The 17,305-nt window shown below is 45.5% G+C and overlaps 1 protein-coding gene across 1 annotated transcript in view; it reads right to left on the minus strand.

The window, feature by feature from the left end:
• The window catches only part of PLEKHG1 (pleckstrin homology and RhoGEF domain containing G1), a 119,532-nt gene extending 114,304 nt beyond the window's left edge, over window positions 1-5,228 (minus strand). Inside the window, 1 exon segment of the mRNA XM_027769902.1 lies at window positions 5,085-5,228. Coding sequence (XP_027625703.1) covers window positions 5,085-5,100 — 16 coding nt within the window. The 5' untranslated portion in view covers window positions 5,101-5,228.
• Window positions 5,229-17,305: the final 12,077 nt, after the last annotated feature.

Here is a 17,305-nt window from a genome sequence, read left to right on the forward strand (position 1 = left end):
GCAGGGAACCTTTCTATACTGTAGACTTGGTAGTCACGTGCGAGAGACTCTCACGTGGGGTAGAATTGAGAGTCTCCTGACTTCTTCTCAACTGACATTTTCTCTGCATATGCTCAGATCACAAGCTAGCTGTTTAAATCTTCTAATAAAATGTTAGTATTGGCAGCGGGTGGTGTAGCAGTAACACAACGCTCAGAGAGGCTGACCTACGTAAGGTTTCCAGTTCGCCTCTGAGGCCCCCCTGAGCAGGCTGGCTATGTGTGTGCCCATGATCCGGGGCTGGCTGAGGCTGAGGGGGAATTGTGGCATCAAGACCTTGTTGGGGATATTGTCTGTCCATCCGTCCATCTGTCTGTTTATCTCTCCCACCCATGGAAGAAAGAAAAAAACTTAAATAAAAATATTATTGACTTGGATTTTGTTTGTTCCTCAAGAAACATGTTTTTAAAGGGTGATATGTAGTGTACAAGTAAATACGACAGCCAAGTGGCTTTGAGTGAGGATGGTGAGCAGTTTGTTAAACCTCCCACTGGACAAGTGATGGTCCTGAAGGACAGCTGGGAAGTGACAGCAGAGGCCATATTTGATCCTATGGGACAGTCATTTATAGTTTACTCATGATTCTTGCTTTGGCAAAACCATAACTCGTGTGAGTAAAGACTTCCGTCACACAGATAATGGAAACTACTGTTCCCTATCTACACACATCAAGAATTTAAAGTATTTTGCATCTAGGGTTGGGTTTTGTAGTTGTTGTTTTTTTTTTTAAATTATGAGAGGGGAGACAGGAGTTGGTGTAATGGCTATGTCACTGGACTCCCATGTAGTCGACTACGGTTCAAATCCTGGACCTGGTGGCTTAAACTCACGCTGGGCACATGTGCGTGCACACCCAAGATCCTGAGAGGAGAATGGAGGAGAAGGGATTGCGGTGTGGCCATCCCCCCTGGGGGGTGGTTTTTCACTTTCTGTCTCTCTGTCTCTCTCTGTCTTTCTGGCGAGTGCACGCGCCCGATAGCAAAAACCTCTCAAAAAAAAAAGTAAAAAAAAAAAATTATGAGAGGGTATAAGTGCTTACAGTCACATTGCTACCCCTTCTTCATTCTCCATCCTGTTGAGATTTGGGGCACACACGCACACATACCCGGTATGTTTTGTTCAAGCCTCCAGGGCTGGGAATTGAACTATAGTTCAGTCATGTGAAATCTTCCTGTCTTAACCACCATGCTACAAGGTCGGCCCAGAACCTACTTTTTTAAATTATGGAAGTTTTCAGAGCAAGACATACACACACACGCACACACACACACACATTTTGTCTTTATATTTATTTCAGTACCAAGTATTTGCTAAAAGAATTAACAAATGGACAGTGAATGCAGCTCGGGGAGGGATAATACAGACAGAAACCAGCAGAGAGAAGAGAAGGGAAGACGAGGTCACATCTCTGGAGCAACATTAAGGTTCTTTCATACCCGAGAGATAGGAGCCTTATGCCCCGGAATATTCTGGTTTTCCTTTTTTGTTTTTGAGAGAGATTTTCTGCGATAGAGCATGTGTGCTCACTGGAGAGACAGACAGAGATGGAGAGAAAGGAAGTGAGAAATCACCCCCCTGGGGGGCTGGCCACAACATAATCCTTTCTCCTCTTGGGATTTTGGGCACGCACACAGATGCATCCAACATGAGTTTCAAGTCACTGGGTCCAAGCCTTGAACTGTGGTCGGCCATGTGGGAGCCCAGTGCTGTCACCACTATGCCACTTGCTGGCCCTGGCCCTAGAGTATTCTCAGGCCCTGGTTTGTTGCACTTTAGCTTTGGGATGATTTTACATTCCAGATCTCCCTGTTAGGAAATCCACATGCTGTACACGCTGGACGCACTGGACTTGAAACCATCCCTGGAGGTGCCCGCTGTCTTGCCCTGGACTCGTGTGCGTGCGTGCACCAAGGGCAGTCTTCAGACACACCTCAGGTGCCAGAGCGTATCCTTGCCACCTCCTGCTGCTTAATTTGTTTGCCAAGATTAGCTCTGGATTCTGAGAAGAATGCTTTCACACAGCAAAGTTTCTTTTTAAATGATAGTGAAGGAACCAACAGATGGCATAGTGGTTACATCACTGGACTCCCACATGACTGACCGCGGTTTGAATCCTGGACTCAGTGGCTTCAAACTCATACCATGCACCTGTGCATGTGTGTTCAAGGGCCCAGAGGGAGAACAGAGGAGAAGGGATTGCAGTGTGGCCATCCCCCCTGGGGGGTGATTTCTCACTTTCTGTCTCTTTGTCTCTGTCTCCCCTGCAAGCACACACACCCTACAGCAAAAATCTCTCTCTCTCTCAAAAAATAAAAAAAATAAAAAGCTAGTGAGCCTGGCCACAGAGAAAATGGCTGTCTGCTTTATTGGGTGATAAACACACCCTTACTGGCTAGCAGCTCTTTTTCATTTAAAGGTTACGTAGTTCATTCATGATGGAGAACACATGTGTGCACATAAGCAGGCGCGAGAAGGAGAGGAAAGAGGGACAGGAGCACCCCAACATGGTCTCGTCACACCACGATCCCCTTCCCCCAGCTCATCTGAGTCTTGGGTACACGTGCACATGTCTCAGATCCACTGGGCTGGATCTGAACCCGTGGTCAGCCGTGCGGTCTCTGGTACCATGGTTCCACACACCAACTGTGCCCCAGTGGCTCGGCCAGGGCAGCTTCTTTCAGTTCCCTCCCAGAACTGGTTATACAATGGGGAACCCTGGGTGTTTCTCCCAGTGTCACCCTCCTGGAATGGGAAATCAAGGTATTGAAGGAGCAGCAGCCAAAGGATGCAAAACAACGAGCAAGGACGGTCAGGCCAGTCTCATGGCCTAATTAGAGGACCAGAAAGTCCCCACCGTTGAAAAAATCGCCTTCCCAGAAGTCGACCTTGTGACCAGGAATTCCACTAGTAAAACCAACTCCTTTGGATGTAAGATAGAACTCACCAGTTAAAAGTCTAATGTCCTGGGCCAGTGGGTGGCATGGCGGTTAAGGTACTGGATCCCACATGGCCAACTTTGCGGTTCGACTCCTGGACCCAGCGGCTTGACAAACTTGCTGGGTGCGTGTGTGTGTGACCAAATCCTGAAAGGAGAATGGAGGCAAAGGGACTACAGTGTAGCCATGCCCCCCCAGGAGGTGATTTCTGACTTTCTCTCTCTCTGTGTCTCTCTCTCCAGCAAGTGTATGCACCTCTAGCAAAAAAACCAAAAAAGTTCTAACATCCCTGGGAAGGGTCATGGTCAAGAGATATTGCCACGGTAGAGTGTATTAGTTCCTACTCTTCTGAGGAACTATGCAGGCTTTTTAGGAGTGAGACCACAATAAGATTGTCAAGTAGGGCTGGGAGGACAAGGGGGGAAGCACACACGCACAGGGCTTTAGGGAGAAAACCTCCACAAGGGCTGACCTAATTGAGATACTTTGCTGATAGTGCAGCTGGCCATAGCTCCAAGCAGCTGGGGAATAAAGAGAAAAGACAGGCCTGGAGAAAGGAAGGAGGGCCAGTGGAAAGATTTTTCTTCTCATAGTATCAGATAACGCAGATTTAGAAACCATTTTTTTTTTTTTTTTCAGTTTGCCATAAGGTGCATGCATTCACTTGAGAGAGAAAGAGAAAGTGAGAAAACACCCTCAAGGGTGATGGCCACACCACAGTCCCTTCTCCTACCTTCTCCTCCTGGGCTTTTGGGCACACATACACATACACCCTGTATATTTTTTTCAAGCCACTAGGTCTGGGACTTGAACTGTGCAGTCAGCCATATGGGACCCAGCTGCCTTAACTACCACACCACCTGGCTGGCCCAAACATTTTTACATTTTCAGACACAGAAGTGCCAGAAGTTCTAGAGGGTCTTTCAATATACAGATACTATTTCACTCATGGAGCGTAATTTAAATACCGGAGGCAGCATAGGAAGAGGGCTGTTTGATCTTGTGATCGAAGATATTGCTGTTGTGACACATTTTTCCAAGGCAAATGTAAAAGCAACTATTCTCGAAGCATAGAAACATTCTTCACATATTTTTTGTTTATTAGAACTTTCTTCTCTTTGAAAGGAAAAGACATGAGATGATCTCTTCTGTGAGCATACCACAGGATAAATGTGACAGCCAGGACAGCCAACTGCACATTCAAAGGTGTCACACATCACACTGAAGTCCCTTAGGAGGACACACTGACCTTCCTCCCGAAAGTGAGAGACACCATAATAGCACCCTGTGCATCACAGCTGTGATTTATTACAAATCTATACACATTCTTCCAGATGGCCTACTCTAAACCCAGAAAACGTCACCCACTACAAAACCCGCCTTGCTATTATTGCACAAACCAAACTGTGTACTTTACCTAACAAACAAAAAGCTAACCTTTTTTTTTTTTCTTCCTAATGGACTATATTCAAGGTAAAATCATTTCAGTGGCAAGTCAGTTCATTTTCACAAATTTAGAAAATATTTAATTGCATGAAAGACGTAGGTCTAAGGCAGACAAAAGTACTCAAGTTTAGGAGAAATTAAATGGAAGTTAGTTTTTCAATTTGCCAGAAAGCACATGCACTTGCAGGAGAGAGACAGAGAGAGAGAGAGAGAGAGAGAGAGGAGAGAGACAGAGAGAGACAGGTGGGAAGCAACCCCCATAAGACATGGTCACACTATAATCCCTTCTCCTCTATTTTTTCTCTCCTTTTTGGGATTTTAGGTATACATACACATGTGCCTGGCATGCTTTTCAAGTCACCAAGCCCGGGACTAGAACCGGGCAGTTGGCCATGTGGGTTCTAGCTCATTTAACCACTAGGTCACTAGGCTGGCCTTCAAGTATTTTTTGTTAGTTCTAAAGTACTGAATCCAACAAGAGAAACCAAACTAGATATACTAAATCATGATCAGCATTCAAATTGCACAACCAAAAATGTAGTTTCTCATCTTCTGTTGTAATAAATGTCACTACCGAGGCAGGGTTATGAGAATTTTAGAAAACAATCCAAACCCAGTACTCACAACGGTTTTCCGCAGTCCACCCTTCCCTGCAGTCCTTACCACTGAACCTCTCCATCAGTTGCCTTCACCCGTCTACCACGAAGTGCACCAAGATGGGCTCAGAGGGTGCACTTCCAGGGGCTCTGGCTTCTCGCTGTGTGCCAGGCAGGCTTCCATAGGCTCATTTCTCTGCTTCTCACAATCATTGGCTCTATTCTTCCCTGTCCAAATGAGGACATTTGGTCTTTATTTTCCACAGACAATGAAACCAAGTCTTAGTTATTTCTGAACTGAATAATTTTTAGATATCAAGCAAGCAAATATGTTACAAATAGCCTCTCGCTTTCAATAATCTGTCAGTCCCATCTTCAAGAACACCACTGGGGGACACGCCGTGCTGAGGACAATGAACTAATTATCCCTGGAAGAATGTGGTCTGCTTCCAGACACATTTTTCTCCAGGAGATAAACACACATCTAATCCATTCATAACGAAAGGCATTCAACACAATCTACACTTTTGAAAACACTCGAAAAAATGTACTTGCGCTTGCAGAAGGGGCTTGGTATGCTGTTGAAATCTTGCAGGAGTATTTTCCAAAATACTAATTAAAACAAGAACCTCTTGCAATTCCAGAGTAACAACAGTCCAGGCTAATAACCTTTCTGTGAGTCTGCAAAGCAACCTCACATCCTGGCAGAGGAGAGCGCAAGCCGAAGTGCGAGTCTTTCCTCCTCTTTTCCGGACACAGCTGTGTGGCTGCCTGGAGTGGAAGGGCGGTGGAGGACTCAGTTCGACATTGCCAGGTGTTCCCTCCCCAGTGGTGGTGGCTACAGAGAGGCAATTCTCACAAGTGGCAGAGGTGATGGCTTCAGCTTATAAGGGAGAGAGACAAGCTGCTTGGAGTAAATATAACCTCTGAACTGGTCCTGAACCTCCCCCTCCAGCAATGATCACCACGCTTCAGGATCATCACTGCAAGTCTTTTCCCTCCACTCCCAGATCTCCGTTTAACAACACAGTGATTGACGGCTTAACCTTTAAGATGTACGACCTGCAAGCAAACACATTTATGTCAAGGGAGGCTATGTCATTTCTAGAATTGAAGTGGAGTGGCTTGAGCTTTGGCTCCTGCACCAAGTTACAGAGATAATCCCATTCAAGCGGAAATGTGTAAAAGGCCAAATATAGATTCCGCTCCAGGAAGACAGAACTTATTCTCCTTTAAATGAGTTGAGATGACATTACTTTCAAGGAATTTTTTTTTCTATTAAAGACAGCAACATGGGGGGCCAGCAGGTGGCATGGTGGTTAAGGTGCTGGATTCCCACATGGCTGATTTTAGGAATACATGGTTTGAGTCTCGAAACCAGCAGTTTGAAAATCACATGAGCATGCCTGTCCAAAATCTTGAGAGGAGACTGGAGGAGAAGGGATTATGGCGTGGTCACCACCCCAGGAAGGTGATTTCTCACTTTCTGTCTCTCTCTCTCTCTGGTGAGTACATATGCACTATGGTCAAAACCATAAACAATAATAATAATAAAGAGGGCAACATGGGCTGCCAACCTCAGTCTATGAGTACAATGGTCTTAAATGCCCATCTGTCGCCATGGGTGCCAGTCTTCACCCTTCAGACCCTGGCACACACAGCGACAACCTGCTGACCATCACGCTTCATACCTTTTCTCGACTGTAACTAAGAGCAACAGCCACCACGCACCCGGCTCGTGGGGACCTACTCAATGCCGGGCTCCCTGCTGGGGACAATGAATGCCTTCTTAGTGCTCCTGTCAAGCGGGACTGGACAGGCCTCCTAAAGAAAATGACAAGTGTGACAAGTGTCACGGAGCAGCGTGGATGCTGCCAATGGAACACCCAAGACCCCTGTGCGTAGCCTGTACTGTGTCTCTACGCCGCCTTTCTCCGGTTCTCCAACTGTCCCAGAATAATAGTAAGCGTGGAGAGAAACTTTATGGCGACAATAAAATCAAGCTAAACGAGGCGGCCTCACTTACACTCCCCGTTCCCATCTGAGCCAAGCAGGCCCAGTGGGATCCATCTTTCATCTCACGTTTAATTACTTGGTATCCACGCTGACGGCCAACCTTGCTGTGAGTTTTTGTGCGTCTAAACGCTTGCCTAATCCCCGGTTCCCACAGAGGTACGTGAAGGAACTTGTTTATGTTGACAGAACAAAAGAAAAGGAAAGAGCTCTCTGCCCAGCTGCAGGTTGAATCTTCCTCAGGTCAAGAAACAAGTGTCGCCAAATTCATTTTGCTTTATTCTGAATTAAAAACCATCAACTCCTTTACCAAAGTATATGAGTAAAGAAAAAAGGAGACGCAAAAGCCAACACATTGAGAGGGGGATTAGGGACGGGCCTTCAGGGCACGCTTTGATGTGGTCTCCACATGTTAGTTGTTATTATTTGTGCGATTAAAATATAAGAACAATGGGAAGTCACGTGGTGGGTACTCCCCATGTGCCTCTCACTCCGCCCCTCTCCCTGGGCCCTGCTTTGTCCCCAGCTCTGTGCTGCCCCCTCCCTTGCTGGCTGGCTGCCAGGAAGCTCTGCCTACTGGGAGACACCGACATGAAGAGGCATCTCCTCCACTCCGTCCTCAATTAGGGTTCTGGGTTCAGCCATGGCTGCTCTCGAGGCAGCTGCTCCCTGGTTTCCGTCCTCCCGAGGTTCCCTAAACTCTATTTTGTCTCTTGGCCTCCGGTTGTCATGGAGGACAATGGTAAAGGCTTCCAGCTGCCTCTGTCCCTCCTGGTGGCTGCCTTAGCCACACCCACCCCTTAAATGAAAGCTGCTTCACTGAATGCTTCGCTGGAACCCGCTGAGCTAAGTCAGTTCCTTGCCAGTTTCCTGGCTGATACAGTTTCCCACTAACTCCAGACTCTCTGGTCTGGATAGCAGGTCAACGTCTCCTGTCTAATCAGGATGTGGATCTCAGCCTTACTTGGTAGTATAACGCCAGCTTTTAGTCCCTTTCTTGATTTATGACCTGCTTGATTCAGGTCAATGAAATCAACACCCAATTAGAGGCTATTCTGTGCCAGAAAACATATATATATATATATTTTTTTTTTCCCTTTCTTTTTTCTTTTATGAGCGAGAGGCAACTCCAGCAGGCTCAGCCAGGCAGCTCACGGGCACCTGCATGCCCAGAGGGCACAGGGAAGCCTGGAGACCTGAACCTGGGCCCCTCTGTGGATGAGTCCAATATGACAGAGCACCGTTACCACTGCACCACCATCGGCCCCTAGAAACGTATTTTGCATTTAATTTCCACTTATGTATTCACTCACTCAAGATGTATCGAACAGCTTCCAGGAGCCAGGCACTATCTCAGGCACTGAGGATACACAAGTAAACAAAATCGAGGATCATCCCTGCCTTCATGGAGCTTGTTCACTAGTGGGGGTGGGGTGTGGACTAAAGTCCTACCATAACGTGCCGACAGGGAAAGATACTTTGGGCTGTTCTCATTGAACCCCTCGTCTGGCATTTGAATGCCACCTACGACATCTCACCAGCGTGTGCAGCATCTGCTTGGGTGCTGCCAGTCACCGGCATTCCACGCCTACCATTCTCCCTCTCTATGGGACCCAGTCCTCCTCTTTAAATACTTTCACAAAGGAGTTGAAGTTCGTAAGCAGCACGACAGGGAAACACAAGAGAAATCACACCTGGCCTCATTTCGTGGCTCCTTTATCATTGAAAATATACTTTTGTGTCTCCCATGTGTATTTGCTTTTCACTCAGACACTTACTAACTACTGAAGTGATGCTGGGTGATAGGCCTCAGTGGGAAGGGGTGAAGGGGGAGAGTTGCCCCTTGTGGGCATTGGAGTGTGGGACGGTGCTTAAACATGCTGCCACCCCTGGGTGACCTTCTCCACCTTGCTACCAAAGTGGTTTTGGAATCTTAATACACTTCAAACCAACTTACTGTTGAAAAAAATCTTTAAGGGGTGAGCAGGTGGCGTGGTGGTTAAGGTGCTGAGCTTGTACGTGGCTGACTGTGGTTTGAGTCCCAGCCAGCGGCCTGAAAATCATGCCTGGCACGTGTATGCATGCTCAGAATTTCAGGAGAATGGAGGAGAAGGAATAGCAGCATGGCCATCCCTCTGAGAGGTGACCGCTCACGTTCCCTCTCACTGTCCCTCTTGTTTCTTTCCTCTGCAGCAAATGCATGCATCATATGACAAAAACCTTTACAAAATCTTTTAAAAATGCCATTTTTTTTAGAGGACATCCTCTGGGAAATATAATGTTCTCCCTGCACCACCCAAGTCAACTTTTATGATTTATTTGTTTTGCTATAGGTTGGTTGTACTCGCTGGAGAGAGAGAGAAACACAGAGAGAGGGAAAGTGAGAAAGCACCCCTTGGGGTGGATGGCTATTGCACAATCCCTTCTTCTCTTGGGATTCTGAGCACACAACACTATGCCAGGACTGTTTTTAAACCATGAGTCTGAGACTCAAACTGTGCAGTCAGCCACGTGGGATCCAGCACCTTGACCACCAGGCCACGGCTGGCCCATCCAGTCATACTTACCGATAAAGCAACAACACTCTGTCTTCAAGGGACATGGAGTTTGACCAGGGCAACACCTGAGCGGGTGGCCCTCTGCTGTGTTAGCAGGGAAGGCACAGGTGTAGGTAAACCAGTTTGGAGAGGCCTGAGAAGGCTTCCCTGAGGAAGGAGTGTGTGAACTGACATTCAAAGGCTGAGATAAAAATCAACTAGGGGAAGCGAGGTGGGAGAAAAGACCATCCAGGCCACTGATCTCTTCGGGTTCCAGGTTTCTTCTGAAACAGTAAAAATCTGAACTCTAAAGTCTATGATGTTCGAGAACATTTTCAATTTTTTTTTTTTTTGAGAGGTTTTTGCTATAGGGCGCATGTGCTTGCCAGAAAGACAGAGCCAGACAGAGAGACAGAAAGCAAGAACTCACCCCCCCCCCCCCGGGGGATGGCCATGCCACAATCCCTTCTCTATTCTCCTCTTGGTATCTTGGGCATGCACACACATGTGCCCAGTGTGAGTTTAAGCCACCGGCTCCAGGACTTGAACTGTAGTCGACTACATGGGAGTCCAGTGACATAGCCATTACGCCAACTGCTAGTCCCAAGAACACTTTCCAAGTCTATGAATCTAAGATTCCATGATTTGGGTGCATGTTAACATGGTGACTCATTTCTTAACTCCACAGTCTTTCCTGAGGCTCTTCAGCAACTTAGGGTGATCCTGCTATGATAACCATGAATAGATTCAAAGACCAGATGCATATGACCTCTTCATGGGGGAACTTCTTTAAGTCACCTATAATTTCTCATGTGGCAGAATCTGGGATAGATGTCTTAACTCTTCTCAAACAAACCCCCCATACCGATTTTCACCACAATCTAACAGCAGACTGATGTCTAGCACCCAGATCATGCTTTTTACTTACTGACATCATCCCCACTTTCTGTAGAATTGCATTCTGGAAACTGAGTTGTAAAGTAGATTATGGAACAGTTCATTTTACCCTAGGTGTATGGCCATAATTTGTGGTTGTATCCCAACAAGGACCTGTCCTAATATACTCCTGAACGGTGGTAACAGACGCTCAGCAAACTGTGCAACTGCAAAAATTAGGTTTCTATAATACACAGATAGGCAAGCCATATGAAAATAAAGCAAAGAACTATAAATACCACTCATTTGTTACTCTGTACAAAATTAGACAAAAACATACCAAAAATAAGAAAATCTTTCAACAGTGGAAAGATCTTGTAAAGGAGAAGAAAGGTTTTTAGTGGAGGAGTTAGGAGAATATTACCTGGAGGGTCAGGAAATGTGAACTGTCTTTATCATTTAACCTCATTAGCTCATATTTTCATTTTTCCTCTCTCTCCCTTTATATATATCTAAATTGCCAGTGGGTGTGCACTTGCCAGAGAGAAAAAGAGAGAAAGAGGAAGCATCCCCAATGGAGCATGATCACGCCACAATCCCTTCTCCATTTCTCTATCCTGTTGAGATTTGAGGTACACAGGCACATGTACCTGAAGTATTTTTCAAGCTTCTGGGGCTGGAATGCAAACCACAGTCAGCCATGTGGAATCCAGCTCCCTTAACCCCTAGACGACGAAAGCAGCCAGCCTTCCAGTCTTTATATTAATCATTGTCTCTTATCCCACTAGATCTTTCACACACCTACATTTTGATAAAAACTTAGAATTTTTTTTGAAGTTTCTATAAATGAATTAAGATAGTAGAAGCAGTTTAGTTGTTAATTCTGACAAACCGAACACCCAGATAACTGGTGTTATATTGGGTTGTTGGAAAAGTCACAGTGCACTTTTGCACAGAAAAATACATCATGATTTTTCTGACTACTCAATAGCTCTTGCCATTCAAAGTTCTCTGAGTAGCAAGATAAAACCTTGGCCCCCAAATAATGGCACGCTGACTTGGCTGCAACACTTGGGGGGGGGGTGTCTCGCTACCTACTCTACCTTCTAGGAGTCCTGAAGTGGGGTCTTGTTTTTATACTTTTGAAAAATACACCAAGGGCAGCCATAGAAATGCCTACATTTATATATCATACCCCAATCCCATCAAATGCTAGTTCCGTGGTACCTTCTGAAGAACAATAGGACAGAATTTAAGACTTGGAGTGGGAAATTCTACTTCCATTAAAATAACGGAGGATAAAATTGCATTTATGGGCAAAGAGAAAAGACGAAGTAGTCCCTGTAACTTGGAAGAGCATTTGTGTGTTTTGACACCGGGTCGTTTTAAGAAGGCACCCAGAGGCATTTGTGAATCATCCGCATTTTTCCTAGAAAGGGGAAAATCCCCTTCTGCACACCATTCCAGTGTTTGTTTCTTTCTGAACCCTGGAGATCAAACTTTTAATACACAGAGGCCTCTCAAAGGATTTGCAGACGTACTAAAGTCTTTCTGAAAAAGAACCGTCTCTGGTATGTGATATCTTCCTGCGGGAGCAGGAGGAGGGAGTGGGTGAGGGGGATAGAAAAACAAACCCAAGCATTTTCCCCTAATCCTGATGTGGAAGAAAAAGCAGAAAGCTAGTAGCTTCCCTGAGGGAAAAAGCTACTCCAGACGGAGATGGATCAAGCAATTCTAATAAACTTCAAACTACTTAACCTGCTTACGTTTATCTACACGGTGCTGACGTTTGTCGCGTTGCTGTTTCCAAGGCCACATTTTCAAAGCACGCCTCCACACAGACCCTTAGGGTTCAGGCGGAGGTGAGTCTAGGCATGCGCAGTGAGGGCGCCAAGGCTGGGCTCCCTGACTGGGCACACCTGAGGACTGCCTGGCCCTTCCGCTTTCTGCTGGCAGGCCCCCCTTCCATATGTTCATGAAAATTCTGTGACCATGAGAGTGTTATCGAGCAGAGCATTCTTCTACACCCACTAACACCACTCCATAATGTTATTTATAAAAGAAAGTTCCTCTGAAGATGAGTAACCCGCTTAGAACTTAAAAAAAATGAGTACTGAGCTATTGTATCTTTAACATATACTCTGGGACCAGCAGACAGGATGATGGTTATATCGCTGAACTTCCACGTGGTTGACCGGTTCGAGTCCTCGACCCTGGCTTAAAAACGCTCACACTGGGTGCATGAGAGTGTATGCCCAGAATCCCGAGAGAAGGGATTGTGGTGTGGCCAACCCCCTGGAGGGTGATTTTTCACTCTCTCTCTCTCCATCTCTCTCTCTCTCTCTCTGGCGAGCATGCAGGCTGTATAGCAAAATCTATCCCTGTGGGATATATGTATATATGTATATACACACACACACCACTCTGGGGGCCAGCAGGTGGTATAGTAGTTAAGGCACTGGACTCCCACGTGGCTGACTGTGGTTTGAGTCCTGGACCTGGCAGCTTGAAACTCATGCTGAGTGTGTGTGTGTGCATGCTCCAACTCCCTAAAGGATAACAGAAGAGAGGGGATTACCGCATGGCAATACCCTCAAGGGGTGATTTCTTGCTTTCTGTCTCTCTGATGAGCGCACATCCCCTATAGCAAAAATTTCTCTCTCTCTCTCCACACACACACACACACACACACACACACACACTGTATTTCATTCTTTCTCATTCAGAGATTTTATTCTATTCAGATATCTTACTACATCAGTTATCATAATGGCGTTACAAACCAAATGCTTGACGGATGCAATTGTCGACACACCCTCTAGACCAACATCTCTCCCAGTATGATCTTAGACCCTTACATCATGTTTCAGGACTGAATTGTGCTCCCTCCCCCCTAATTCATAAGTTGAAGTCTTAACCCTCAAGGTGACTGTATTTAGAAATAGGGCTTTAAGGAGGTAATTAAACTTAAATGAAGTCAAGGGTAAGGTCCTAGTCCCATAGGACTAGAACCTTATAAGAAGAGGAAGAGACAGAAAGTTCTTGTTCACTCTGTGTGAAAAGACATGTGAGAACAGAGTGAGAAGGCGGCTATGTGAAAGCCATGGAGAGAGCCTGGCCTTCCAGCCATAGTAACTGAGAAAACACATGTGTGGTGTTCATGCTGGCCAGTCTGCTGTGCTTTGTTCTGGCAACCCATAACCATCGCTCTGGTCTGAATGTAGGTGTATCTCCAATTTCACATGTTGAAACCTCTGTCCTCACGATGAGATCAGTGCCCTTATAAGGGAAGCCGCAAGGGGCCTTCTGCCCTTCTTCAAGGGACTATGTGGCATGAAGGCACCGGCTCTGAAGCTGGGAACAAGCTCTCACCAGGCATCAAATCAGCGGGCACTTTAATTACGGATTTCCTAGTCTCCAAAACTGTGAGTAATGAATTTCTGTTGTTTATAAATTACCCAGTCTATAGTATTTTGTTAAAGTAGCCCAAACAGATGAAGACAACCACTGTCAGCTGAATTTTCAACAAGTAACCAAATTGCTGGCCCTGCCCAAGAACAGTAAGTCAGCATCTTCAGGGATGAGGCCCTAGTAACCAATGCTCTGGGTGATCTTTGTGTATAGTGAAAACTAGGTGGAATTGCTCTAAGGGGAGCTCAAGGCTGTATCTAGACTCCTACTTCCCACTCTCAGATAGGGTCAATGAAGAGACTTTAAGTATTTAAAATTAGGCATCCCAAAAGAAGAATAAAGAGTGATCAATGGAACCAGTGAAGAATCATGTTGGTATCCAGAGCAAGGTATATTTTAGGAAAAGTCACTTCCATCTCTAGATTTGGGTTTCAAAAAGGAAAGGAGGGGCCCTGAGGCCCATAAGAACTACCCAACTCCCTTACAAGGACATCAGATGAAGGTACGGTCTGGGGTCAAAGGTAAAATTAAGAGTGTATTTGCACTGTGGCTATTCCCTGGCCTCAGAGCCAGTGCAGAGATGGTTGACTGGATACTGGTGGGTATTCTAAGTTCACAAGTAGAATCCGTATCTCCTTATTTACTTCAAAGAATCAAGAAAGATTGATTTGCAACACCTTAACAGGTAAATAATGAAGTTGGACCATCTATCAGTAAGGATACTTTTAACTCTAAAATTCAAGTGTCAATATGAATATGTCAACAGATATTTAAAAATTAAATGCTTGTTTTTTTAAATGTAATTGTTGTTCTTTGTCTTTTTTAAGCTCCTCATGAAAATGGATACCGAAACTTCACCAGATTCAAGGTTCTATTACACCAGTCAAACTGTTTAGTTGTGTTTTTTAAGGAGCAAAATATATCCATGACTTACTTGTTAAAAATTTAGTTTTATGGGGAACCAGCAGTTAGCGTAATGGCTATGTCACTGGACTCTCACGTAGTCGACCGCGGTTCACGTCCCGGACCCGGTGGCTTAAAACTCACGCCGGGTGCGTGTGCGTGCGTGCCCAAGATCCCGAGAGGAGAATGAAGGAGAAGGGATTGTGGCGTGACCATCCCCCTGGGGGGTGATTTCTCGCTTTCTGTCTCTATGTCTCTCTCTGTCTGTCTGGTGAGTGCACGCACCCTATAGCGAAAAACCTCTCAAAAAAAAAATTTAGTTTTATAGAGACAGCAGGTGGCATGGTGGTTAAGGCACTGGATTCCCATGTGGTCAACTGTGGTTCGAATCTTGGACCCAGGGCTTGAAATTCACACTGGGTGGATGTGCTTGTGTGCCCAGAATCCTGAGAGGAGAATGGAGAAGGGACTGTAGTATGGCCAACTTTTCTGGGGAATGATTTCTTGCTCTATCTGTCTCTGTCGCTTTGTTTATCTAGCAAGCGCACATGCCCTATAGCAAAAATCTCTCAAAAAATATTTAGTTTTATAATTTGAATTGGTGTTACAAATGAGTTAACTGTGGAGTGAGATATAGCTAAGGCCTAAGACCTAGTGTATGAACGCAGACTTTAATATCATTCAATCCCAGTCTCTTTAAAATCAGGGAACTATGTTATTCCACATAGCTACCTTCTGCTTTAAGTGACTTACCAAACATCCATCAGGGTGCATACATGGCCCCAAACAGGCACTCAGTTACATTAGTTTCTTTCCTATTGTGGATGCATAATTGTCAAAAGATGTAAAGGAACCCTGAATACCTTTCTTTATTCACCTTACTCTAGTTACAACACAGGAGCCATCACAGGTCTCACATGCATTCCCGTTGCTAATTCGTAGCAACAGTCAGTGCCTTCCTAAAGACTTAGTGCTTGCCATCCATAGACATCCGGGCCTTCCCAGGAATACAAAATTTTAACATCATGAATCCTAACCTATTTCTTTAGCAAGTGTTTAAGGGACTTTTTTTTTTGGAGAGGCTTTTTTGCTATAGGGCATATGTGCTCGCCAGACAGACAGAGACAGACAGGAAGCGAGAAATCACCACCCCAGGTGGAATGGCCATGCTCAATCCCTTCTCCTCCATTCTTCTCTTGGGATCTTGGGCACGCACGCACACGCGCCCAGCGTGAGTTTAAGCCACCGGGTCTGGGACTCGAACAGTGGTCGACTACATGGGAGTCCAGCAACATAGTCATTATACTAACTGCTGGTACCTTAAGGGACTTTTTAATACATAGCCAAGTACATGAAATGACACTGTGAGAGCTCTAATTCCTTTCCTCAAAGTTTGAAAAAAATTTTAGGGTCAGAGCACTGTATTTAAGCTGCTAGCTAATGTGTGAGTGTATCTACGAGCCAGGAGCTGTTCTGCGTGCTTAGACTCTTTCCTTACCACCTTCCTGGGACATAGGAGCTATTGTATCTGTTGCATGGATGAAGAGTGCAACGCCTAGAGAGTTCAGCAGTACTGTGATGCTTCAAACTGGAGGCACCAGATTTGGAACCCAGGCGGCTGGGTTTCAAAGCTCTTAATCAAGACGCAACACTGCCAGATTTGTACCTTTAAATCACAGGTTTATAGAGTTAGAGAACTCGATATATGTATCCTCGCCGTGAAGAGGGGTCCTTAGAATAAGTCTGTTCACTATAAATCTTTCATTTTATATAAGCGGAAACTAAAACCTGGAAAGAGAATCACCCTAGGTAATCCAGCCCCTTGGTTCTCAAACTTCATCTGGCATTAAAATCACCTGGAGAGCTTGTGAAAATACAGCCTGCTGGACCCCATCCTCGGGGCCTCTGATTCTGTGGGTCTGTGGTAGGGCTTGGGGATTTCTAGTGAGTTCTGCTGGTTCTGGATGGGCTCTGAGAATTAGTGATGTCTCAGTCAGTGGCCAGAATGAGGTCTATGTTTTTCTCACTTTGCATCTTCTAGGTAAATGTTGAGTCCAGCTGCTCTGATACTGAGAGGGGGTGGAGCAGGCCAAAGGCAGGCACAGATGTCTCCCCAGTGCAGCCAACCCACATGGGAAGCTTCTCGATGATTCACTACAATACCAGAACTTAGTATGACCCTTGATATCCTCCCCAGAATGTAACCAACCAAAACCACAGGAACCTGCTTAATGTAGACAGTACATATTAATCTCACTAAGCTATTGGGTTGTGGGGAAAGTCCTGAAGTCCCTTACCAACACTGCTCCTAGGATTTAGGAAAAGCCAGGCCTTGGCCATTTGCAAGGCCATTGGCATGCCTGAGTGAGGAGACAAATCTCAAAACCAAATACTCTCATACCCATTAGCAAGATGACACTGCCACTCAGGGAGCATTTCTGGAGCACCTATTTCTGCAAGGCAATTATTTGTCACAAGGGGGAACCTCACAGGAATTAATATATGATAGTCACTCCAAATCAATTCAAAGTATTGTTTCTGCATTCCT

The sequence above is a fragment of the Tupaia chinensis genome, unplaced genomic scaffold (assembly GCF_000334495.1).
Source record: "Tupaia chinensis unplaced genomic scaffold, TupChi_1.0 Scaffold000014_1, whole genome shotgun sequence".
Lineage (NCBI taxonomy): Eukaryota > Metazoa > Chordata > Mammalia > Scandentia > Tupaiidae > Tupaia > Tupaia belangeri.